The sequence below is a fragment of the Canis lupus genome, chromosome 17, assembly GCF_003254725.2.
Source record: "Canis lupus dingo isolate Sandy chromosome 17, ASM325472v2, whole genome shotgun sequence".
Taxonomy (NCBI): domain Eukaryota; kingdom Metazoa; phylum Chordata; class Mammalia; order Carnivora; family Canidae; genus Canis; species Canis lupus.
Genome location: NC_064259.1, coordinates 23,079,096 through 23,104,715, shown reverse-complemented (window position 1 = coordinate 23,104,715; position 25,620 = coordinate 23,079,096). Strand labels below are relative to the sequence as shown.

General features: G+C 46.0%; 1 protein-coding gene across 1 annotated transcript in view; it reads left to right on the top strand.

Annotated features, from left to right (window-relative positions):
* Positions 1-25,620, top strand: part of ALK (ALK receptor tyrosine kinase) — a 680,397-nt gene that overhangs the window by 612,986 nt on the left and 41,791 nt on the right. The window contains exons 12-13 of the mRNA XM_035700451.2: positions 13,088-13,250; positions 23,254-23,404. Coding sequence (XP_035556344.2) covers positions 13,088-13,250; positions 23,254-23,404 — 314 coding nt within the window. The remainder of the gene's footprint in view (positions 1-13,087; positions 13,251-23,253; positions 23,405-25,620) is intronic.

The following is a 25,620-nucleotide window of genomic DNA, read 5'->3' as shown; positions in this document are numbered from 1 at the left end:
ATGCAGGGAGCCCGATGTGGGACTCGATCCCGGGTCTCCAGGATCAGGCCCTGGGCCGAAGGCAGAAGCTAAACCGCTGAGCCACCCGGGCTGCCCTCAAGTGTTCTCTTAAAGACTGTGGGGCTCCCTACATTTCAGTAATGTGGGTATGGTTATATGTATAGGAGTGTGTGCTGGTATGTGTGTGAATGACTATGTGAAGATGTGTGATGTCTCCTCAAGACCCTACCCCTTTCTGCTGTGCAGTTGTGGCTAAGAGACAAAATACCTTTCAACAAACACCTGTTTATACCACCAGGACTACCCTGGCTCTTTCCAACCTATATTGCTCTAATTCTACTACAAGAACACAAAGGGCCAATAGTGTTCCCACCAAACCACACACAGTACCCTCAGCATGCATGATTTCCTCCTTCTGACCCTCAAATGGGTTTGAGGTCTGGTATTTGGCCTACCCTCTTCTATCTCTCTTGTTTTGTTCTTCACTCAACAAAGGCTTATTAACTTCCTTCTTCACGACTGGCACTGTTTTAGGTCCTGGAGACAAAGCAGTGAACTAAATCAACTAAGCCTCACTTAGCCTCATAAAGTTTATACACCAGAGAGGTGACAGACAACAAACAAGTATACAGGTGATATATTTCAGATAGTGATGTTTTGTGAAGAAAATAAAGCAATTTAAGTAGACAAGTGACAGTGGCAGAGCATATGTGGTGTGTGCATAGGTGCCATAATGATAGGGGTGTTAACAGAGAAGACTTCAGGTTCCTTCAAGTATGTGTCAGAGAAGAACCAAATAATAATATTTGTTACTAACATTAAGTTCCTACTTTTTACCCCTAGGCTAACGCAGCCTGGGAAAACCTCCAAGGCCCTCATGATGTAGTTACAACTCTCATAAACACTAAAGGCCTTGACCATGAACTGTGTATAGATATAGCTGAGGGTGGGTGAAGAAAAGGGAGCATGCCAGGGCTGACCAGGCCAGGACGAGGGAGTGACCCTGATGCCTGGTTCCCCACCAACATCGCTGTTTGAGGGATAGCAGCAAGAGTCTCTCTCTGGTCATTGGTGTTTTTACCTCAAGCAGGTGGGAGATCTTGATTCTAGAAGTGTCCATTCAAGGACAAACATTATATGGTCTCATTTATTTGGGGAATATAAAAAATAGTGAAAGGGAATAAAGGAGAAAGGAGAAAAAATGAGTGGGAAATATCAGAAAGGGAGACAGAACATGAGAGACTCCTAACTCTGGGAAACGAACCAGGGGTGGTAGAAAGGGAGGCAGGCAGGGAGTGGGGGTGACTGGGTGATGGGCGCTGAGTGGGGCACTTGATGGGATGAGCGCTGGGTGTTATTCTATATGTTAGCAAATTGAACACCAATAAAAAATAAATTTATAAAAAAATAGAAGTGTTCATTCAGATTGAGGTAGGACCCAGACAATGGCTGGGAGCCCAAGGAGGTGTCCAGTCCCATAACAAAAAGCACTTTATAGATGATTGCTGACATTAGTTTGGTGATCCTATACATGACTAGTGTCGTTAATGGAGTGCCTTATGATGGGGTGATACACATCTCTGTGATCTTCTTGGCCTTTTTCCATGCTTGTTTCTTAAGATGCTGTATCTCAGGCCACCATGGTGACATCATAGGTAGGAATAAGAAAGAAGTGTCTCTTCTCCCTCTTCTCTCTAGGCCTCTCACTCAGATACATTGTCTTCTCTTCTTGGTCCACCATTTGGTCCTATTTCTTCCACCACTACTTTCCCTTTTGCCCTTGACATTTGGATTTTCCACCTCTCACGTATCCTTCTTTCCAATTCCCAAGAGGGTCCAAGACCCAGACCCAGAAATCAGGACATTTGTTCTTTCTAGTTCCAAATCACTTGGCCAGTTGGGCTGCTAGCCCTTTATCTGTCCTTCTGTCAGAAGTGTTCCAATCACAAGGGCCTTATAAGGATTTCACCCTTAATGACTTAGAACCAGACAATAAGCAAGAACTACTACTGGCTTCTTGTACTATTGCCCCGCTCTCTGGAGGCAGTGAATCCTGTTAACATAACCCCTATGGCAAAGTACCAGACTGTCTCTCCCCTGTCCAAGTCCATGGACAAGAGCAGATAAGGTCAGAAATCAATGAATCTTCAGGCCTGCATATGGTAACACTGGTGTTTGAATCACCATCACTTTCCACTTGAAACTTAAAACCAAATCCATTATGTGTAACCCCCAGATGGGTGAGTCTACAACACCCCTCTCCCTACCAAATACTTTATTAACACAACTCTGGCCTGAAGCCAACTTGGGAATAACAAAATTAGCCCCGAGGACTCCCTTAACTTAATTTTTACAGCTATGCTTTCAGGAGAGTGTTTTTCCTGTGACCTTTCTCTTCTCTCATGTGTTACTGACTTTCCCTCAGGGAGCAGGGGGTGGCTGAGAACACAACACAGTAGCCATCACAGGAGCCATTAAAAACTCCTTCGGATTGCCGGGTGTCAGAGCTGTTTAGGGTAATTCCGTCCTGAAAGCAGCTTTTATCTCAACAGCCCTGACTTGTTTCCCTGTTGATGGGGATCTGGCTTGCTCAGAGGTTCCCTTCTATGAAGAAATATCTGCCTCCCAACAGAGAGGGACATGGGCTTCTAGTCTTTGTTCTCTGGGAGACCTCAGCATTTTTAGGCATCCTTCCAGTCTAGTGGAACTGTGTGAGGGGCAAAGGAGACAATGATGTAAAAGTAAAACACAGATCATGTGCATGAGAATATCTAGCATAAAAGATAGGGCTGGTGTTTTCATTATTGTTATCACCTCCTAACTTCACATCATCAAAAAAGAACAAAAGAAAAATGGCCAGAAAGCTTTGCACAAATGAACATGGTGTGTGTGTGGGGGGGGTGAGTGTAGTATGTGTCCGTGACAGTTTGTGTGATGAGTGTTAGTGTGGTGTGTGTGTGTGTATGAGTGTGTATGAGTCTGTGTGATGGGTGTATGTGTCATATGTGTGGTGTGAAAGTGTGTGTTATGTGTGTGAATGTGTGAGAGTTTGTGTGGTGGGTATGAATGTGTGTGGTATGTGAGTTTGTGAGGGTGTCATTGTGTTGTGTAGGAGTGTGTGTGGTGTGTGTGTGAGCATATGAGAGTTTTGTGGGAGGTGTATGTGTGTGTGTGTGTCATATGTGTTGTGAGAGTGTGTATGGTGTGTGTGAGTGTGTCATGTCTGGTGTGAGTGTGTGTGATGTGCGTGAGTGTGTGGTACGTGTGAGAGTATGCATGTGAGTTTGTGCGGTGGGTGTGAGCATGTGCATATGTGTGCATATGTCATGCAAAAATAGTCTGAGAAGCAAACTAGAACATGGGAAATTCACCAACTGAAAACTGACTGTGTTCCAGAAAGAGTAAATGTGACCTGCCTCTCCTCACTTAGCCCCAGATTTAATTTTTCTACATGGTCACCTCTCTGGTAAGATAAAAATGATTCTACCCTGTCTACTGATTTGACGTGGTTGTCAGGAGCTAAACTTGCTGGAGGATGGAGCTACAGCTACATAAATGCTCTGTAATTAAATACATGGAAATTAGAGGCCTAAAGGGTCCTAGCCCTGTTCCCTCAAAATCATAGTAACGTCTTTCTCCCTAAGGTTAGATGTCCAGGACCTTCCATCATCTACCAAATAGAAGTACCCAAATATCAATACATTCCAAAACTGTGAAATATAGGCTTCTTGCAGCTAGCTGGCCCTCAACCTGATACAGAGATGTGGGGCCACTTTCATGCCCTCACCCAACATTGAGTATAAAATAAGATTAAACATAGGAGGACATGCTGAAGCACTAGGAAAGCATATGTAACAATGAGAGAGAAGAAAGTGAATTAGTATAAGTATTTATACCTGGGGCCAATTCATGAAGGGACAAATGGCCCTAAACAACTGGCTACATCTGGGTGGCACTATCAAAGGAAAAGTTAAATTATACTGAGTGGGCTGTATCCCAAAAAAGGCAGACATGATGTAACAGCAAGTTCTAGTCCATGGTCGTTGGAGATATCCCTGATATGCAATTGGAAAAATTCTGCAGCCCCAGGAGTAGAAATTCAGGTGAGAGACCTGAACAGACAGATTATATAAAAGGGCTAATCATAACAGGTGACCTCAAGTGATTCCTACTTTACAATTTTTCTCAAGGAAAAGAGAAGATGGCAGTGATGGCAGTACCAGCATAGTTGTCTATCTCTCTGAATCTAAAAGCAAAGCAACTATATATCAAAACTGAAAACCTATGAACATTTACAACAAAATTGTTTGATTAAAAAAATACCTAAAATACAAATGGATGAGGGCAAAGTACAACAACTATAAGACCTGCCTTAATTAATATCAGCATCTGAACAAAAGAAGGGAGCTGAAGGCAACAGGCTGTCTTATAAACCTGAGAACAGGAGAAAAATCACTGACAGATACATGCTGGAAATGACTGACAACCAATCTGAGAAGGATTGCTGAATCTGGGAGAGGTTTTGTCCAGTCCAGGGGTATGTGAGTGCAAAGGGCTAAGGTAATATTTGAAGACCCTAGGGTGACCTAGCCATCAAGCCTCCTTTCCAGGAAAGAGTCCATACTAAGAAGAAATTTCTAGATGTCAAATCAACATTGAGTAGGATAGGAATGATAGATAAATAGGTAGATAGATAGATAGATAGATAGATAGATAGATAGATATCCAGGTATATATGAAGAAAAGAAATAGAGCCAGAAACTTTTGAAAGCAAACTGCCATATTTTTCAACACTATATGAAAAAAAGAATAGAGGGAGCTCTGTGAAATTAGAAAATCTCTTGAACTCTAAAAGTCCTGGAAAATTAATTTCATGTAAAAATGTGTAGGTATCAAGACCCATCCACATTACAATAAGAATTTTAAAAGAGCATAGAGGACAAAACAACATCCCTACAGAAAATTGAAAGAATATCAGAAAGACATAGCCACAAAAGAGATCAAAATTATAGTCTATTTCCAAATGAGCTGATACTAAAATAATGATAGAAGGCATGAAAAATAGCATAAGCCAGTGTTACAAAAGATCAAAAACTAAGTGGTAGAACTCAGAAAAGAATTTGAGATAAGAGGAAAAGTAATTTCAAAATTGAAGACTAAATTAGAGCAAATAAACATGACAGTTAATGCCTTATAAAAATAGAAAGTGAAAAGAGAAAATTTTTTTCAAATAAAAAAGGTGACATCCATCAAGATAGGCAGAGAAGATCCAACATGCAGATAACAGGAGTGCCTGAAGAAGAAGATTGGAGAAAGGGAACAAAACAAATGCTTAAAGCTATAATTGAAGGAAAATATTCTTATTGAATCTAATTAATAAAAGAGCACACTGTGCTGCTGAGAATACTAATCCAAGTGAGTTATACCAAAAGGTATTCTAGTAAAATTGCTGGAAATTAAAGAAAAAGACTTTGGGCATCTAAGAAAAAACAGCAAGTGATTTATTAGAGAATGAAATTTAGATTATCATCAAAGTTCTTTAGGGGAGGTTAGATTTTATTCCATTTGACAGGCAGAGAGATTAAGAGCACAAGCAGGGGGAACAGCAGAGGGAGAGGGAGAAGCAAGCTTCCCGCTGAGCAGGGAGCCCAATGTGGGGCTCGATCCCAGGACCCTGGGATCATGACCTGGGCCAAAGGCAGATAGATGCTCAACTGACTAAGCCATACAGGTGCCCCCAGAGTTTTTGATAGTACTACTTTAAACCAGAAAAAAAATGGAGTAATATATTTAATATACTCAAAGGAAACAAATATTATCAATATCAAAGAACTCAAAGAATGTTATTCCCATGAGCCCTCTCTAAGGAATCTACTTGAAATCAAGCTTCAGACAACCAAAATGACTAAAGATATATCAACATGATGGTTAGGAGCATTAAACATATGCACTTACAGAAGTGAGATGAGCTAAAGGTTAATGAGATGATATGCCCAAACAGAGTAGCTAGAGTACAAGTTCAGGAAATTATAGGAGAAAGGAAAGCACATACACCCAAAAAATTTTTAATTGATCTTGGTTTTTATTTTTTGGTTTTATTTTATTCTATTTTTAGAGAAAGAGATAGAACACTAGCCATCAGGGCAATGGGGGGGAGGGGCGGTGGAGGTGGGAAGAGTGAGAGAGAATCTCAAACTGGCTCCAGACACAGGGCTTGATCTCACGACCCTGAGATCCTGAACTAAGCCAAAATCAAGAGTCAGACACTTAACTGACTGAGACACCCAGACTTCCCCTGATCTCAGTTTTTATATTGATGATGGTAAGGTAGTAGTGTTATAACTCTGATACTATTGTGTGTATTATGAAGGGTAAAGTAACTAAGTAATTATAGAATATTCTAAACCCTTTATTACCTATGTTCTTGAGAACCGAGATCTCAGTGTCGAAAAAAGAAACGCAGATGTAAGAGAAGAGATTAAATTTAAAATCTTGTAGTCCTGAATTTGAGCTGGAAGTATTGTGAGCTCATGAGGTATTTTGTCATTTACATATGTATCTTCTTCATATGTATGTATGTTTTTACTGACACACATCTTAGCTCTGTCCTGTAAAGAAGCCTAGAAACGATCACCAGCCCAGTAGCAGTGTCTATGGCACCTAGATTGTGTACTTACAGAAGGGTTTTTCACTAAAATAAATCAAAGCTTTTGAGAAAACGGCTGAGACCAGGTCTGCGAAAGAAACATTTCATACAAATAGCAAGGAAGCAAAATAACTCAGGAAGCTATCACTGAGCAAAAATGTGAACTTTAAAAGGATAGTAATTGTGATTAATTAAAACTCAAAAATATGTTTAAACTCATGGGTTAATAATGATATATAAACAACTAATTGGTCAACTTTAGAAGATAATAGAAAATGAATCCATCATCTTGAAAACTGTAAATAAGGTAGAAGAATTAAGCATCAAGCCTTTCCTGTATGAACTGTACCACTTGGTAACCAAATAGTAGATGAAAGGGAGCATCTCTTTATATATTCAAACTATTAAATAAGAGAAAAAGATATCATTTGAATATCATTATTTTGCACCTCCCAATAAATAAATGGAGCTAAGCATTATGTTTCAATAACTGCTAACATCCAAAAAAAAAGAGAAAAAAGGGCAATAATCATGGATCATATATCTAGAAGGGGATACTGCTCCATTATTTAAAGAGGTGAGACAGATGATAGAACTATTTTAACCTCACAGTTGCTACAATACGTGTATTACTTTTATCTTTCCCTAATAAGAACAACTTGTTAATTTTCATCATGTACTCAAAAAAGGATTATTTGTTTCAATTTATAGTAAAGAATGGTGTCATCTACATTTATGGATGGTGAGTGATTATATTCACTTAGATTTTGGTCATGATTTTATTTAATGATATCTACAATGGCCATCAAAATGGTTCAATATGCCACAGCTCCCATGAAGTTCAGCTCAGTCAACAGATACAGATAGAATTTAACTCCATGGATCAGAATCAAAATGGTACAAAAGATCCATCTGCACCATTGAGTGCTCTTTTGTGGTATAGCCACATAGGCCTTCAACATGAGGCAGATCCTTATTATTGTGATTAATAGTAATAGTTGAAAACTTATTTTCCTTGGTATCACACTTTATTTCTTTGCATTCAATTGAGCAGATGAGATGGCTTAGCAACAGTAATAAAACTAGTACAATCACTGTCTAGCCTACTTTTTAGCATTGTGCAGTATATTACTAATTGATCTGTTTCTTCTTGGAGGGTACTGCAATATACTTAAAACGAAACCCAGTGCTTAATGGATTTTTTTCTTGCTCGGCTGTCTACAACCAATCAGTATTTTGATGTTTGTGGGTTCTTTATACAATTTAGATGTGAATGAGTATTAAACTAGGCTTCTAGTATGTGGTATAAGTAGAACAAGATAAAGCAGTTGTTTTTTTTTTTTTCTTTCCTAATTGACTTTTAATACAATAGCTTTGGTCTTATTTTTGTTGGGGTTTTTTTCAAGTTTTTTTTTTTAAAGAGAAAAGAACCAGGCTTCCTTCTTCCACAATCCCCAATCCAAGCTCCTCCTTGGGGTGCATTTGATCCTCCTATAGCTCCACAGAGCCTCGGGGACCAATGTAGACTCTCATCTAGAGGAATATGAGGACCCTTGTACTCTCAGACTGGCAGCTCAGCATCAAGCCTATCTCACTACTGGTCTGTGACCGTGGTCTCCTGGCCAAAAACCAAGGTCTTGCCTTATTGCTTCATGACCCTTCCCTCTCTCTTATATCTCTTCTTCCTGGCCTTGTGAACATTCCAGTTACTGAATTTTTCTTTTGACACCTCCTGGCTCCCCATGACCTCTCTGGGGACCAGAGTCCTGATGCTGAGCACCTGCTTTCCCTGGTTTATGCCCATGATCTTCAAGCCTGCACTCTGCTAGGCTATGATACAATAGGGACACACCTCTGGGACTGAGAGTCTACCCACCAAGTATCCTGACCAGATTTTCACCTCTCCCCTCATGCTGGCCTGCTTATTCTCTGGGACTGAGCAAGATTGGTATGGTCTGTTCTGGCTTTAAGTGAGCCCATGGCTTATGGACTTGAAAAACACTTAGACTCTCAGACAAGTTCCATGAGGATTTCCTGGTGAGTCTAGCACCTTTTCAAGTTTTGAACTGGAACTCAGAAAATCAATGCTTAATTCCTGGCTCAACTGATTATTCACTCTGTGTACCACAGGTTAGTCACCTAGCTTCTCTGAACTTGAATTTCCTGATTTTTAAATTTAATACATATATAGCATCACAAGTCCTGAGTCATATAATGTACACATTCTATATTGAGAGGTTTTTGCCCTCTTCATGGAGGAGTTTACTTCTCAAGTGTCTGAGGTTCAGCACTTCCCCCATCCAACATACACACAGAATGAAGCATAGAACAAGTTGGGAAACAATGGCTTCTACCCCAGGATCAAAGCTCACCTTGACTTCTCCTGCCCCCTGGAACTGCTGTCACTAATTCTCTTGCCTCTCAGGTTCTGGACCTGCCTGCTTTGATCTATAAGGTTGTATCTAATACTTTCCCCAAAGTCACTTCTAAAAATCAACCTAGTGTTTGCCTACCCTCTCATGACTCTAACTCTTTCTGCCTTAGCTTAGAACTGATCTCATGCCTACCTTGCCTGACATATGGCTAGACTTTTCCTGCTCCCAGGGTCCCATTCCAGATCCCTCCTCTGGGGCCCTCATAAGCCCATGGCAGTTAATACCACCAGACCCAGAGCAACAGTAATTTCCATTTAAATCTGTGAACCCAGCCCTCAAGCAAGGATCTGGAAATTATTATAGTCTGCTTCAGCAAGCCTTAACCCAATGCTCAGCTGACTGTGTCAGGCACTTTAGAGGGACAGTAGAAATAAAGCAGAATAGCAATTGCCCCTGTCCCACTATACAAAGCCCACAGGAATCTACAGTTCTGATAACCTTAACTCAAAAAATAAATCCTAGCATTAGAGTCCTAGGAAGGCCACAGGATCAGAGACTCATGTAGGGACAATCTGAAGAGACTAGAAGTCTTCAGGACAGGAAGCTGGGAAGGGCTTGATCACCATCAAAGGATCATTGGATAAAGAAGGAAGAACTCCCAATTTGTAGTTCCTTCTCTAAGGCTGATTTACTCAGAAAAGTCTATTCCCTTTTCTAGAACATTCTTTCTCCTTTTAGACATTGAAGTAGATGGGGACTTAGTTCACAAATCTGGTTGATTATCCTGAGAAAGTTTTTACAAAATGCAAGTATTGTCCTCCCTCACCATTGCCCAACATAGTTTCTACTAATCAGAAGCTCCAAGGCTCTGAAATTCATACTTTTAAAGGCCCTCAGGTGGTTTGGGGACCACTGGATTCAGTGATCCCTAAGATCCCATCTTGCTGTGACATTCTATAATGTCAGATTCCAGACAGAATGAGCAAAGGGAACCAACTGTATGAAGCTTGAGCAAGACAAGCCCACACACTTGAGAAGCAGGACAGCCCTGGGAACAGGCCCATACTCCAAATAGGTAAAGCTGGTGGGAAACATAAATTGATTCCAAGCAACTCTGGGCAGATTTATGAGGGTCAGGGCCATCCAAGGAAGCAGGGAGGACCACCATGCCTGGAAGACTGCTGAAAGCAAGAGAATTCTAGCTGTATAAATCATGGGTCTGACCTGGGATGGCAAATCCTATTCCCATGGAATCCACTCAAGAAAGAATTTTCTCTCTGGAACTTCCCATCAGAAATGGCTGAAAATAAAAATAAAATTTTGTGTATAGAAACCACCTGAGACTAATATATGTCCACTGAGTTGGGAAAATATTAATCCCTTTATTGAGAAACAGCCCCAATGTCCCTCCTTCTATGGAATGGGAACATAAATCTTGAAATTGAGTGTCTCTGCTTCAGAGACAGAAATTGAACAGGAAGTCATGCAATTTTAAACTGTATTCATTATGCATCTCTAATGCCAGATGTTATTCTACGCACTGTGCTTAGGTCATCATTTAATAGGCTCAACTAAGTCCAAATTTGATTTGTTCAGATTAGGACACTGAGGCTCAGAGAGGTATATGATTTACCCTAGGTATCATAGGTATCAGGAGCAAAATCCAGGATAGGAAAAATTAGCCCATCTTGATCCAAAGCCCATGGTTCTCTTCCTACCTCACCAAATGCTCTACCTTGCCAAGAAGTAGAAGTCCAGCATCTCTGGGAATGTCTCGGGACATTTAGAACAATGTTAACCCAGACCAAAGTTAGAAGTGGGTTCCACAGAGAGGAGATGCTCAGGTAGGGCACCACACCTATACCTTTAGCTCTCTTCCTCAGCACATTCTTGAGGAAAAAAAGAAACACACACACACACACACATTCTTTCATTTCCAGGACTGAATTAACTATGTGAATTGTCATGCTTCTGCCCAAATTGAGAAGTATACCCCCCAAACCCAGGATACTTGCTTTAAGGCATAAACTGGATCTCAGTATAGGCTTCAAAGAGCTGAATATCATGTGGAGCAAGTAGACTTTTCAACTCCCTTTCCAGGATTGTCTTTTCCCACATCCCCATTCTCATCCCCAGGTCACTGAGTTTAACGCCATAGGTGCTGCTGATGGAGGATCCATATTCACAGATACTTCCCTGGCCACATTTCACATTGTTGAGAAAAGCACCTGCCATGGGTATAGCAGTAGTCATTGACACAACTCGTATTTTTAGAGTTTTGGACTTTACAAAGACCTTTTATGTCCCTTGCTTTCTTTAATCCTCATGCCAGTCCGGCCCTTTTTACAGACTAAGGAGCTCTGCCAAAGTCCCACAACCAATAATTGATATGGCTGCCCCTAAATCCATATCCTTTTCCATTCACCACTTGGGCACAGCCCACTCTTAGGATTTGGGTGCTGGAGAGGATAAAAGGGCAACTGGCCAAGACAGCTCTGCTAAAATGCCCTCAGTTCAAAGAGTTAGCTCTTTGAATTAATAGGATACCCCCCTTTAGAATACAAAAAGATCAGAAAATTAACAACCAACCATTCACACCAAACATGAATGGATTCATCACCTTCTCGCCCTTGAAACAACCTTTAGAAACCAAGTAGAAACCAACACTTTCATTTCAAAACAGTAAAGCCAGCCAAGAAAAGTGTTGAATATGCAGTGTTGAATAGCCATATGCTTTGGAATCTCAACCAGAACTTAGGTCTCCTGACCTTGGGGTCAGGAAAGTATCACAAAAAGCCACCACACTGGCCAAGTTTTCAGATTATCAAAACTATCCAGTGTAATGTCAATCTGATTGCTTGTAATCAGCAACCCAAATTAAGGTTTCATTTCCACATCATTAAATTAGTTGAAAGTCTTCAAAAATTGTTCACTTTAACATTTTAGTGAGCAAAACTATGTATACCAAATTAATTTTTCCATAATTTTCTATAGGTAAAATTTGACTTAATTACTTTAGAGGGAAATAATTTCTGCAATCTTATAATGAGATTTTTATATTTTAAGTAAAAGTAATTTATCAAGAACACATTTTTAAGAAGTTTTTATAGGTTATAAAAATGTTAGAATTCCGGCCAACATGAAATCTGATAATTCGTCAAGATCCAGCCTGGCTCGAAGATAGAAAGTTTCAAAGGAAATGGCCCAGTGGCAGTGGAAGGATAGGGTGTGCTAAATGATCCTGAGCCACCCCCAGAAGGCTACATAAAGACATTGGGTGCTCTGGGTGAAGACAGAGCACCAGGAAGTAGTGAGGGGCTTGGGAAAGGAGAGCATGCACCAGAGACAAATGTGACCTGTTTCCCCATTTTTTTGTACTTTCCCAGAGCCTCTAGCCAAGAGTGCAAGGTTTCCTGCTCCTACCACCGTGCTGGGTCCCTGGGCCAATGAGGGTGGGGGTCATGGAGCTGACGTATATGTCCAGTTTACTCTTTTGAGCTTCTCCAAGCTAAGAGGATCTTATATGTGAATGTCCAACCTTTGGGAGCAGGTTAAATGCAGTCACAGTAGCATAGATTGAGCACCTGTTGTTTGCCCAGCACTGTGCCAGACTCAGTGAGAAACGAGCAGAGGGCCCAGCCACTGACCATGCCTGTCTTACCTGATGGGGGTCTTTCTCCCTCCTGATAACTCTCCAAGTGTAGTGTTAGCCAAACCCTGGGAGGCTTTTTGTTTTTTGTCTTTTTTTCTCCTTATAGTCCTGTGGTACAGATAGTTGCATCCCTTTTGGACTCCTTTAGTAGGCTGTAAGCTTCTTAAGGCTGGATCAGTCAGCTCCATCTGTGCCTCTCCCCTCATATCTGACCCAAGGGCCTGACACATACTAGATCCTCGACAGAAGTTTCCAATTTGAATGGCTAATCAGTGTTTCTTGCCCTGGCCTGGGTGCCATCCTGAAACATGGGTCTGGGGCCATGGAGGGGATAGCTCAGAGGCAGCCCAGGGGAGCCTATGGAGGAGGGAGGGCCGGACCAAGTGAGTGATTGCCTTTCCTCTTGTGCCACAGTTCACTGGCTGTTCACCACGTGTGGGGCCAGTGGGCCCCATGGCCCCACACAGGCCCAGTGTAACAACGCCTACCGGAATTCCAACCTGAGCGTGGTGGTGGGGAGCGAGGGCCCCCTGAAGGGCATCCAGACCTGGAAGGTGCCAGCCACCGACACCTACAGGTGCGTATGGGAGAAGGGGAGGCCAAGGGGCAGATGCACCCTTCTGGAAATGATGGGGTGTTGCCTGCGGGTGCATGCCCTCAGTGTGCCTGGGGAACACCAAGGCTCAGAGGCCATTTACACTAGCCCATAGTGGGGCATAAGGGCTGGAAATGGGGAGATTTGGGCTAATGGGATATGGCAGCAAAGAGGCGTTCTCTGTCCTCAAGGAGCTCACAGACTATTTGTGGAGATGATGTACTTGTATGAGCTGGCTTCAGAACATTCTTCAGCACTAATAATTATAATTTCAGGGAATTCTTTGAATATTACTTGATGCTGTTCACACAAATCAGTGCATGTAAAATGTTTGGGAAACAAACATACAATGTACAGGAAAGATGATGCTCTTGTCCTTGAGCCTCATTTCCTGGATCTTCACTGTTCACAGGTAAAATAGCTGTTCTCAAACTCCTGTCCCACACCCAACCCTACCTGCACGATATTCCACAGAGCAAGGCCAGGCTGGAGGGAGGCCTGACTCCAACGGGCCACTTAGCTGATAAGTGAAGCTGACACCAAGGCTCAGATGAGTGGTTCTCAATCATCAAAATGACAGGGATGGCGGGTTAATGCAGATTACTGGCCCCTCTTGCAGAGTGTCTGATTTTGCAGGTCTGGAGAGGGGTCCAAGAATAGGAATGTTAAGAAAAATTTTATGCTAAACATTTTTATCTGAATGAAGCAAATATGATGAAATACTGGCATTTCTTGGATCCAGGTTGGGAAGGGGTGTTCATGCATGCTAGTTGTATTCATGCATTCCTTCACTGAGAATATGAATTTCTAGTGGGTTCCCAGGGGATGCTGATGCAGCCCCCAGAGAATGACGGACTTAGGTGGAACCCTTGCATCTAGTCCTCACACAGCTCTGTGGGCAAGGCCGGTACTGCGGTCTTCATTACGCGCACACAAAACTGAGACTCAGGGAGTCAGGAGCCTCCCCACAGACGAGCAGTCCAGAAAACACCTTCAACCCCAGATTTCTGAGGCACAGGGAAAACGGCAGGCTTACACAGGAAGCAGCACCATCATGAAAGTGTTGGTGCAAATGCCCCCCACCCCCCGATGCTGAATGCAGTGGGAGGTGAGCTCTCTTTCCCCTTCCTCAGCCCCCAGTCCCCAGCTCCCAGCACATCATCAGCCCCCCAGAAAGGAAAGGAACTTCTCAGGTTGCCCTGGTTTCTAGGCAGTCCCACTCCTGGGACCTCAGTGCAAATGCATTTCGGGGAGAGCCCTAAGTGCTTTTTAAATGACATCCTGGGCAGGAATGCAATAACAAGGTTTGGCTGCAATCCGATTAGCTGCTCTAGGTCCCACACATCCCCAGTAATGGTGGAAGAGACCCAGCCACCCCTGGACCTGCCACCCTGAGCAGGCCAGGTCTCCCCTTCCTGCCTGGCTGAGGTTCCCTAGGTCAGAGATAGATGGAGATGAATGTTTGCTGGGGACTCACCCTCAGTATTTCTCCCCCTGTAACAGTGAGGCAGATGTCATTGCTATGATTCTTGATATTCCCTCGTTTCCATAGGGGAAACTAGAGTTAGCAGCTTAGCAACAGATCGAAGGCCACACAAGCAGTGACAGGCTGGAATTTAGACCCAGAGTCCTCTGGCTCAAAGCCTGTGTATTATTTCCACTGAAACCCACACCTGGACTCTGAGGGGCAGGCAGGGGACAAGAGGAACAAGAGAGGGAAGGAGGGAAGTAGACATAGCAATCATGCACCACCCACCTGCTGGAAGTGTCTGGAAATGAAAGCCTGGGAGGGAATGCACCACCTGAAGGGATACTGGCCGGCCCACCTCTCCGTGCAGATCCCCTTGTATATGTGGAGAAGAAAGCAGAGAAGCCCCCCAACAAGACCCACTGTCCCATCCCCATTCAGGGCAAGTCCCAAGCCAGACTGGCTGAAAGTCCCTTACTGCCCCTCCCACAAAGATCCACAAATAGGAGGTGCCACGTAGGGGGTTACTCTTGGGCTGCACTCCCCCTGAGATAGTATGAATCAGACCCACTTCCAACTCAGGCAGGTCATTTAATCCCTGGAGACTCTGTTTCTCGATCTGTAAAAGGCAGTGGTCGGGGCTTGCTAGCATCTGCCCAGCTGGTTGCGAAGGCTGTATGCAAGGGCCTCACACAGCACCTACACACACTGAGGTGTTCCCCGGCCCTCCGGCCAGGAAATCAGCCAGAGCAGTGAGAGCATCAGGCAGTGGCCAGAAAGCATCTCCAGGGACAGACTGATCCCACAGAGTGTGCTTCCTGACTTCTCTGTTTCCAAGGACCTTTTTCTGACTTCTTCAGAGGGGCCTCATGTTTCGAAAGATTTCACCTGGCAGACAAATTGTACTTATTAAATGAGGATTAATTCATTTCCCCTTTTTTTATTAACCACAGCCACATCTAAGCCTAGCCAGGTTTCTGATCTGCATGAATTGCCACATATTGCCACACTTCACTGCTAGAACCCCGACCCAAATCGGTAAACTATTTCTATTTCTCTCTGATATATTGAGACTGAGTTCACAGCCCCCAGCATTGCCTGGTGAATACTCATTAGAAACATGGACAAGGGGCCATCTTGCTGTTGAGGCAGGACGCTTCAAAGTGTCCACATTGGCAAAGGTGATATTTTGATCCACAGAGCTTTTAAAACTAGCCTGAGATAGCACCGTATCAAAAAGGGAAGAGTCAAAACTGAAAAACATTGGGTTTTTGCTGTTGTTTTTGAAACCTAAGGTTGGTTGGGTGTTTTTTGGTTTTTGTTTTGTTTGTTTGTTTGTTTGTTTGTTTTTGACCCTTTAAAGGCTGTAACGGCTATTTCTGATGTTGACCCTGGATGAGGCTCAGTGCTTGGACAGCAATGCACATTGATCATATAACTTAGTATCAAAGAAGCAGACTGCTTTATGATTTGCTTTTTAGACCACATCAAACGGTCCCCAAGTCAAAATATCCATGTTGAGAAGCCCTCTTTCTGGAAGACCTTTTCTCCTTTTCTCCATATTGACTAATTCTTGTTTAGTTAAGTGCAGTTGATCTAGTGAGAAAAACAGAGGATACATCATATTTTCTCAAGAGGTGAGAAAAAGGTAAGAAAGGGTGGGAGCATTTCTTATGACCTCACCCTGTTCCTGCAAGAGTGTGAGTGCTCAGCTAGTGCTGTCTGGCTGCTACCTGAGGCCTGGCATTATTACTGTTCCAGGTGATTTCTTTACTACTGATCAAAGAGTCGAAGGAAAGAGAGGTGACACTTCCCATATGCCTACTGTATGCCAGGGTGGGGCCATCATTGCCTGGGGCCTTCCTCAGGACTTCTCCGGTCAGATATCCTGGGTCCATCTCCCACCCTCCACTCCTTTGCCTACCACCACAAAGGAAGAAACCCAGAAAAAGGGAGAGGAAAAAGAGGCTGGGGAGCTAGAAACAGCAGGCTTGAGGGGGCAAGGGGCTCAGGGACAACACCTAAACCCCATCTGCCCCCAGCTCCCTGCTTTCCTGCCTTGGGCTTCCCCTGGCCCTGGAGTTGCCATTTCCTTTGTCAAAACAGTGATGCTCTCCCTCCCTGCAAGTACACATGTCCCGGTGTCCAGACCCGAGCCCCTCCTGCTTATCAGACCTCAGTGGACCACATGCAGCACATCGTAGGACACTGTGCCTGACGCTAAGTATGCAAAGGCTCACAAGATCCACTCTCTGCCTAGGAGGAGCCCCAACCAAGGACAGAGGTGTGTTTGGGGGGGGGGATGGGTCTTAGACATAGAAACAAAGCATTTCAGGGGGATGTAGAAACAACTACAGTGGAGGTTTACATCAAGCACTGCTGAGGGGGGAAGGGCCTGAGTTCTCGAATGGTTTCCCCAGGGAGATGGAGCTTGAGCTCAAGAGTCTTGAAGGTGATAGAGTTGCCGGCACACAAAGAAGAGGAGGAAGCAGCCCCTGGGGCTGGAGCCTCTCATCCCAAATGCCATTGGCTCCCCCTGGTGCCAGCTTGGGAGAGAAGCGAGCCTGGAGGCCAGAGAGCCCAGGAAGGCGGCCAGGGCAGAGTCCTAAAGAGCTAAGCCAGGGCGGGGAGCTGCACACAGGGGGGCCCAACGGGGCCTGGAAGCATTTGAGAGGTGGCCTCAGCCTGAATGCAGGACTGGGCGGAGGGGGTGGGTGTAGGTAGAGCCCTGATGACAGCCGTGCCTGGGAGCTGAAACAGGACAAGACCGACAGTTACCATCTCAAGGAGCTTGGTGGAGAAGGTCAGACAAGGATTAGGGCAATAGCCAGAGCAGCACCTGCCGAAGGGAGATTTCTGGGTCACAGCTCCAAGTGGCAATGTCTAGAGTGTGCCCGTGGCAGTGGTGGCCAAAGTGGGACACAGGAAGGGCAGGGATGTGGGGCAGGTGGAAGTCTCAGCCTCACCACCGGGTGGAGATAGACTGCTGGGGACTTTGTGCGACTCTGAGACGCACCTCACAAGGTGCCCACTCAGTAGATTCGGCGACCACCTCTCACCTTCCCTGCCTTCTTCTCCTGTCCATCCCTCCATTTCTCCCCGCTGCCTGCCGTCCCGCCTCCCTAGGGCTCAGCATCCCTCCTAGCCCTCCATCCTCTCCACCGCCACACACACACACACACACACACACACACACACAGATCATTTATAAAAACATTTGTCAAGCACGGCCCACAGCTCCTGATGGCAGTTCTCTCATGGTTCACTTGTTCCTCAGACATAGTGTACAAGAGGTCCCGGGTCCCAGCTGGAGCCACCAAATCCTGCCGGCTGACCTGGGCCACAGCTGTTCCTGATGGTCTCCATCACTGACACTCATTTCCTCACCTGGCTCCAGGGACCGGTGTGAGCAGCTGGATGGCACCGTCATTCCACCCAATCCACAAACAGCCGTGGAGCTCCTACTGTGTGCCGGTCACTGACCAGGCACCGCAGGACTTGCAGAGAGGATGGAAACTCCAGGGCTTCACCATCTTTGCAAAGACTGAGGGGCAGAAGATTTAAACAGTCCACAATGCCAATAAAGTTCTAGACAACTGCAGAAGAGAGTCACAGGCATGATCAGTTGCCAGAGTAATTGTGCAGAGAACCATCACCATGAGGAGCACAGAGCAGGGAAAGTCAGAGGCAGGGAGATTGCCCAAAGATTGATGGGCTGTGGGCAGCATGGTCTTTGGGTCCAAATACTGCCACTGACGCCACGTGACCTTGAAACCGAGCTTCCCCTTCTCTCCAGTGGCCCTACCTGTAGAGGGAGGGGTTGTAGAGAGAGGTTACTGAGATCCCTTCCAGCTCTGATATTTCCAGGCACTTAGGGCTGCGCTGGTCAGGAAGGTTGGAGGAAGAAGCGAACCATGAGCCTTGCTCACTAGAGTGATCCAGAACAGTGCTGGGGCTGCAAGAAGCACGCGCCTCCACCACTGGCCCTTTACCGCCCACCCCCAACAGTGTCTCCTGATGGCTCCAATGACCCATCTAGCTAATGCAACTATGCATCTAAACAGAAATTTCCCACTGACCAAATGCTTACACCCTCCCACAATAACCCCGAGGGCTAGGATGGGCACAGCAGATCTTACCACCCTGATTTGTAGAGGAGAAAAACCAGACTCAAAGGAGAGAAGGGACTCATCCAAGGTCCCACTGGGAAGTAGAGGCAGAGCCCAGAGTTGGGTACAGGAGAGGAATGGGGGTGCTTCTCATATCTCCAAGTGGGGTTGGCTCACTCCCGTTGGTCCTCCTCCAGTGTCCCCTCTGTGGCGCTGACACTGTGCCGCACACTAGCCCCCTTGCATTTCAGAATCCAGCAGGCAGCCACTTTGATTTGCTGCTAATTCTTTATTTTAAAAAGATTCACAACTCAATTACATCAGGTAACAATGGCTCACAGTCAATAATACAAAACGCAAACCCAATAAACATCCATTCTGACCAGGGGGCATGAATTGAGATGAGGAAAAACAAAACAAAACAAAAAAAAAATTACAGCATCAGCTCGTCAAGAACAGTATCTTGTAATTTCCAGTAAATTGGAAGCACTGTAAGTCATTTTCCCCACTTGAGTGGCAGGTATATTAATTTGTTGTCGTTTGTCAACCATCAAAAATAAATAGTTTACAAGGGATGGGGGAGACGCTTCGGAGAGTCGGGCTGAGGTTATTATTCTGGCATGAGTTGGTGTAGCATGATTCGTAGGACTCAGGGGGTCCTCAGAAGTGCCAAGGCGCCTGTGCCCCTGCCGGTTCCCTACAGAGGTGGGTCCTTGGCCTCAGGCTCCTCTGGCCACACCCCACTCCAACAATCGTCCTGTTCTTAGAAATCCAGGCCTCATTCACTCACTGGCTTCCCCCTCCTAGAAGTCACCCCAGAAGAGGAGCAGACAGGCTTACCTACAGGGGTGCATCAGAACAGCAACCGCTATATTGCTCACTGACTACCCTCCAGGGGCTGAATTAGGTCCCTTGTAGGTATTATCTCATTTAATCATCACAACGATTTTTCAAGGTAGATAGTATCATCTTCCTTTTGCGGACAAGGAAACTAATTGGAACTCAGAGAGGGTAAATAATTCACCGAAAGGTCACACAGCTAATGAGTAATGCTGGCAGGGCCAGGACCAGGAGAGATAAGCAAAGTGCCTCAGGCACAAAATTTAAGAAGTTCCTAGGCTCTCAGGGTCGGGTATGGGGTCAGCGCCTGGGAGGGAGGTGCCTCACCCACTCCTGGCCTTGGGTAACAGCTTGGAATTGGATGCGGAGTCCATCTCCACTCATGCCCATGCTTTTCTCGCTGCGGCAGAGCTCACTCCAGAGGAGATCAGCATTGTAAGTAGTGACTAGAAACTTCCAAAGGAGTGCAGCTCTATGGTGGGATTTCAGGCCTCAGAGGGCTGACGGGGGAGGCGCTGCTTCTCCTGCAATTAATCCTGGCCGGCGGTTTCCTGCTCCTCTGGCTTTAAGTCAGTCCCCAGTCCAGGCTGGAAATGTGGTGCCGAGGCCAACACAGGAAGGTAAAACTGTTGACAGCTGGTGGCCACGCTCCGCTAGCCACTCTGTAGAGCTGCCCCAGCCCAGACTCCCACCTTGCACTTGGCACCAGCGTGCAGTCTTTTCCAATCCATTACTTCTCCTCTCATGAGGGCAGGGGGCCTTGCCCTCATTTTTACCCTTGGTAGGGAAGCTGAGGCTCCGAGAGGTTACCAGCTCGCCCCAAGCACACAGTCAACAAAGCACCCAGTATATGACTCAGTACTCACCTCCTGGGACTTCCTAGGACTGGACCTGGCTGGGGCTGGGGGCTGGGGTCCATATTGGGGTACGGAGGTAGCAGAAGAAAAACGAAAGAAGGGCTCAGGAGGAAAAAGGAGTCAGGGACAAACAACTTCTAAAATATAATTTGGCTAAATTTAATCATGTGCAAGAGTTCAGAATGATTCATAATGTATGCAGATTGATGCAAATGGTATGCAAATGATGCCAGAAGGGCTGAGCAGGGTACGGCTTACCTCTCAGCCGTAGCACAAATGGGCAGGACAAGGTCTCTGTCTCAGGCAGCAGTTTTCCAACCAAACCACATCTTCAGATTGAAAGGATTTTCTCAAATCCTTTCTCAGTGCAACCTGATGAAGCCCCAGAAACAGTGAGCAGGACCAAGGCGAGGGGAGGAGTGGGGGGTACGACCACACGCTATCTCTAGAGTCTGCACAGACCATCCCTGGAACCCCACCACCCCTCACCCCTGCCCCAGGCTTCCCTCCTCTGAGCAAAATAATTCTGCTACTTTCCTGTCACCAATAAGCCTTCCTTTTCCCTCAGCCTTTTAATAGTCCTTGCCACCTTCTCCATTTCTGCATCAGGAGCAAGATGAGCCAGCAGCGTCTCAGACCACCCTCGTTGTGCATCCAGATAAGCCTGGCAGCAGCATGTCAGAGAGAAAATGGCCTCTTTGAGGGGATGGGGGTTTGGACCAGGGTCTTCCACAGATGAGTTACTTAGTCTCTCTGAGCCTCAGTGTCCTCAGCTGTCAGGTGAATTACTAACAGCTACTATCTATGGCTAATGGGGGGATGTCATGCCTCATGCCTGCCTTGTAGGACGCTCAGGAACTAGCCCGTCCCCCGCTCTGCAGGCCTGCATCCTCTCACTTCCCTGCCCAGCACCTGCTGTAGCCACACATACCAGAGGCTTTCCTGCCTCTTCACTTCTGCTCACACCTTCCACCTCTTTCTGCGTGGGTGAGAGTCCTACCCGTTTATCTTCTCTGCCATGAGGACTAGTTCAAACCTCCACCCCCAATGTCAAGCAGTGGCATGCTGCTGCTCCAATGCCTGTCACAGTCCCGTCCCCTTCCCAAGCCCCGAACACGTGACTGCCCTGACTTTTGCAGAGATATGTCGCTGTCTTGGGGCTTGCACTCATGATCTCTTTTTGATCTTGAACCTCTCCACTACCCTGAGTTCAGAGAAGATGTGGTCCTTCTTTGACTGCAGAAGGGGCTGGGATTCCAGGAGGACACACAGCTAGCAAATGGTCCACTCTGGTCCTAGAACCTCAGAGCCTTTTTGCCTCCCTAATATAGCCACCCTTGTGGTGAGACCTCTCTTTTCATAACTATAACTGCCTCTCCAGTTTCTTTGTAAGTGCCATGAGGGGCTAAAGCCCATCTCCAATCTCCCCTTAGGCACCCAGCCTTAAGCCATGTCAGCTTTCACTGAGCTCCCATCAGAGTCTGGCCACCAAGAGGGTGACAGACATCAGACTCTCTGGCATTCCACGGAGACCTCAGTTCTTCACCTGCCACATTAGCAATCAGCCAGCCCTCCAAGCTTCTCTCTGCACAGAGGGGCTAAGCTCTGCCTTAGGAGAGCCCCCCAGGAGGCCCCTCGCACACTTGGAACATGGGACATTTCCCAGAATTACAGGTGGAGCAGGTCCACCACGTGTGCACATGTACAAAACTGCCTTGCATCTCTTCCTGAATGCTCTTCATAAAGGACCTTGGATCTGAATACATGGGGACACGAAAACCTCTCGAGTCCCTTTCCCTGGCAGATGGTCTCTGAGGAGGCATTTGTAACTGGTGTGTAGCCGTCTTCAATTGAGTTCTTCTCCTTCCATCCTTGTCTGACTCTATCTGAACAATCTAAGGGACATAAAAATAATCCTGTGCCTCCCCCACTCTTTTTTTGTTTATCGTGACTGGTTGTTTTCTGTACACACATGGCTCTAGAAAGAGTTGCTAGTGGGATGGGAATAAATAGTCTGTGCTCAGAAACACTGCTCACCTCGGCCATTCCACAGGGGACTTCCTTGTGTCTAGACCCAGAGAGGAAACTTGGAAAGTTTATCAAATCAGTTACTGCTACTTCCACCACTAATCATAATAATACATAAGTTGTAATAATATATATTATTGTTGTTTCTAATACTATGGGATAACTTATTATGTGTCCGCCTCAATTCTATGGCTACATGTCTTAACCCCTTTAATGTCATATACACACATGCTAGAATGTAGATTCTCTTATTGTCCCCATTTTACAGATGTGGAACAGGAAAGTTAAGTCATTTGTCTAAGGTCACATGAGTCCTTTGATCTTGGATAGGGAGAGAAACCATAATGGGACATCCCGGGTGTTCAGGAAATCATCACCCCCACACCCTCCACGTTAAACAGACTCTCCCTGTCTTCCCTCTCTCCTCCTCCCCCCTCTCTTTCTCTCTTGCATCCTGTCCTAGTTCTTTACCTCCCTAGCCCTGGGAATGAGGACAATTGCTTATCCCTCTATAAACAAGACTGTCCTCTCCTGACTGTGGGAAGAGAAAGCCTGCTTGCCGACCTCAGGGGCTGATGCGGGGGAGAACCCTCAGGACCACGATGGTGGTACACTGAGCCCCAGGGATAGCTGTGGGGCAGGCTGGAGGGGAGTCAGTCTTCATGTGCTCTGTTGTGTTGCAGCATCTCAGGCTACGGAGCTGCTGGTGGGAAAGGCGGGAAGAACACCATGATGCGGTCCCACGGTGTGTCTGTGCTGGGCATCTTCAACCTTGAGAAAGGCGACACATTGTACATCTTGGTTGGGCAGCAGGGGGAAGACGCCTGCCCCAGCGTAAGTGTCAGGAGTGGGGACCTCCCCTCCACACTACCCACGACCCACACAGCCCCCCCGAGGGCATCAACGCCCGGACACTCTCCTGGGAGCTCCTAGTCACAGATGGCAGGACTCACCCCCTCCTTCTGCCTGCAAATGCCCCTCTAGGCCCATTGGGCTGTATGAGAAAGAAGATGGTATGGCTGTTGGGATTTCACAGCCCCACAGGGACCAAGGCTAAGGCACAGGTTTCAAGAATGACCCTTAAAACTAAAGTACCGGATCCTACTTGAATGGGCAAATGGTTGTTCTTCTCAGCAGACTACCCGTTTTCCTAAACTTCTTTGCTAGGGCATCATCATCTTTAGCCCTGTTATTATTTTACAGATGAGAAATTTTACAGATGAGAAAATTGAGAGTACAGAAAGGAAGGGAGTTTTCCAAAGCCACTCACAAGGCAGCACGGAGTAAGGACTCTAGCTCCTGCTTGTGCTGTGCCACGCACTGGCTTGGGCCTCGGGGCCTATGCCCTTCACCCCTTCCCCCCTTAGAGCCCATCATCTGACAACCCAGACTGCCACCCTCTGCAGTCCCAGAGACAACCTGCCATTCTGGTTTCTGGCCCCATTGGGGTATCCATCTGTGAAATAGGGCACGCTCCAACAACAGGACTGAAGAAAGCCAGTAGTGGTCAAAAATGGCCAGGAGAGGGGCACCTGAGTGGCTTAGTTGGTTAAGCAGCTGCCTTCAGCTCAAGTCATGGTCCTGGGGTCCTGGAATAGAGCCCCACATTGCGGGGCATGGGGTTGCTGCTCATCAAGGAGTCTGCTTCTCCCTCTCCCTCTCCTTGTGTGCTCTCTCTGTCTCCCAAGTAAATAAATAAAATCTTTTTAAAAGTAAAATAAAATAGCCAGGAGAATGAGCCACTGAAGACTAACAGTGCAGGCACCGGGCATCCCAGTTGTTTGCCTCTTGTCTGTGTTGGAGGAGACAGGATCCTGGCGGTGTAAGCTGTCCGAGCTGTCCTGGTAGGAACTCAGCATGGTAAGGCGAGGCCCTACCCTCACCTGAATCATAATTTCCACCTAGGATCGGGCCAGGGCGGGGAGCTGGGTTCTAGTGCCCAGGACCGAGGGCCCCTTCTCCAAGAACTTATTCATGAGTAGCCTTGGGGGACAGATGTAGGACCAAGGACTGCACAGAAAGCAGTACAATTCCACAAAATACACTTAGGACTCCTGAAAGCTGGGCACCAGTCTGAGAGCAAGGCGAAAAGGATGGCACCCATCCCCCCATCCCCACCTCACAGGGTTTAAACAAAGCAAAAGTAGTAAGCTTAGCACTTGCGCATGAGAAATGTCTGGAATCCAACTTTTATTTAGCAACTATAATCAGGACTTTCGAACCTGATATAATATATTAAGTCATTAAGTTACAGGCTGCTGTAATTTCCACAGGAATGTATTGAGTGCTAATGTAATTCTTTCATCTAAGCAGAACGATTGCATTGACTTCTGCAAGGGACTTTTACTTGATTGGATTGTAATCAGTTATGTCTTTTCACAGGACCAAGTCCTTTTTTTTTAATTCAATTGTAATCTACTTGTTCCTCAGGGCTGCTCCACTTTATCATCTTGTTAATCAACCTACTTGCTCTCAAACTTCATGAATGCACAGGGAGAGTTCTGAAGCCCATTCTCAGCCAGGGACGGAGGGCAGCCCCCTCTGCTGGTGGGGCCGGGCATAGCAGGGGAAGGGGGGGCACTTGGGCATGGGTCTTCCCCGAGCTCCACACATTGACCTTCAGGAGTCACTGGGAGAAAGAGAGAAAGAAAGACCTTTTGGGGCACTACCTCAACCTCCAGTCCTCGGTAGGCAGAAGAATGATGCCTAGAGAGGATCCTCTAAAGAATGGAGTGCTCTCTAAGAATTAAACTGCAGGACTTGGCAGCTTTCCTGGTTCAACGGCACATCTGCATGGAGTCACTCTTTCTATGTGCCTGGCCACACCTGCGCCTGGGATGGGCTCCAGCTGCTGGAAACCCCTTCAGCTCCTGTAGCTTCTCCAATTCCTCTTAAGCCTCATCTGTTGGCATGACCCCCAGATCTGATGGTATGGGTTTCTTAACATCCACAATATTGACATTTTGGAATAGGTGAGTCTTTGTTGTGAGTGACTGTCATGGGTACTGCAGCCTCTCTAGCAGCACCACTGGCCTCTGTCTACCCAATGC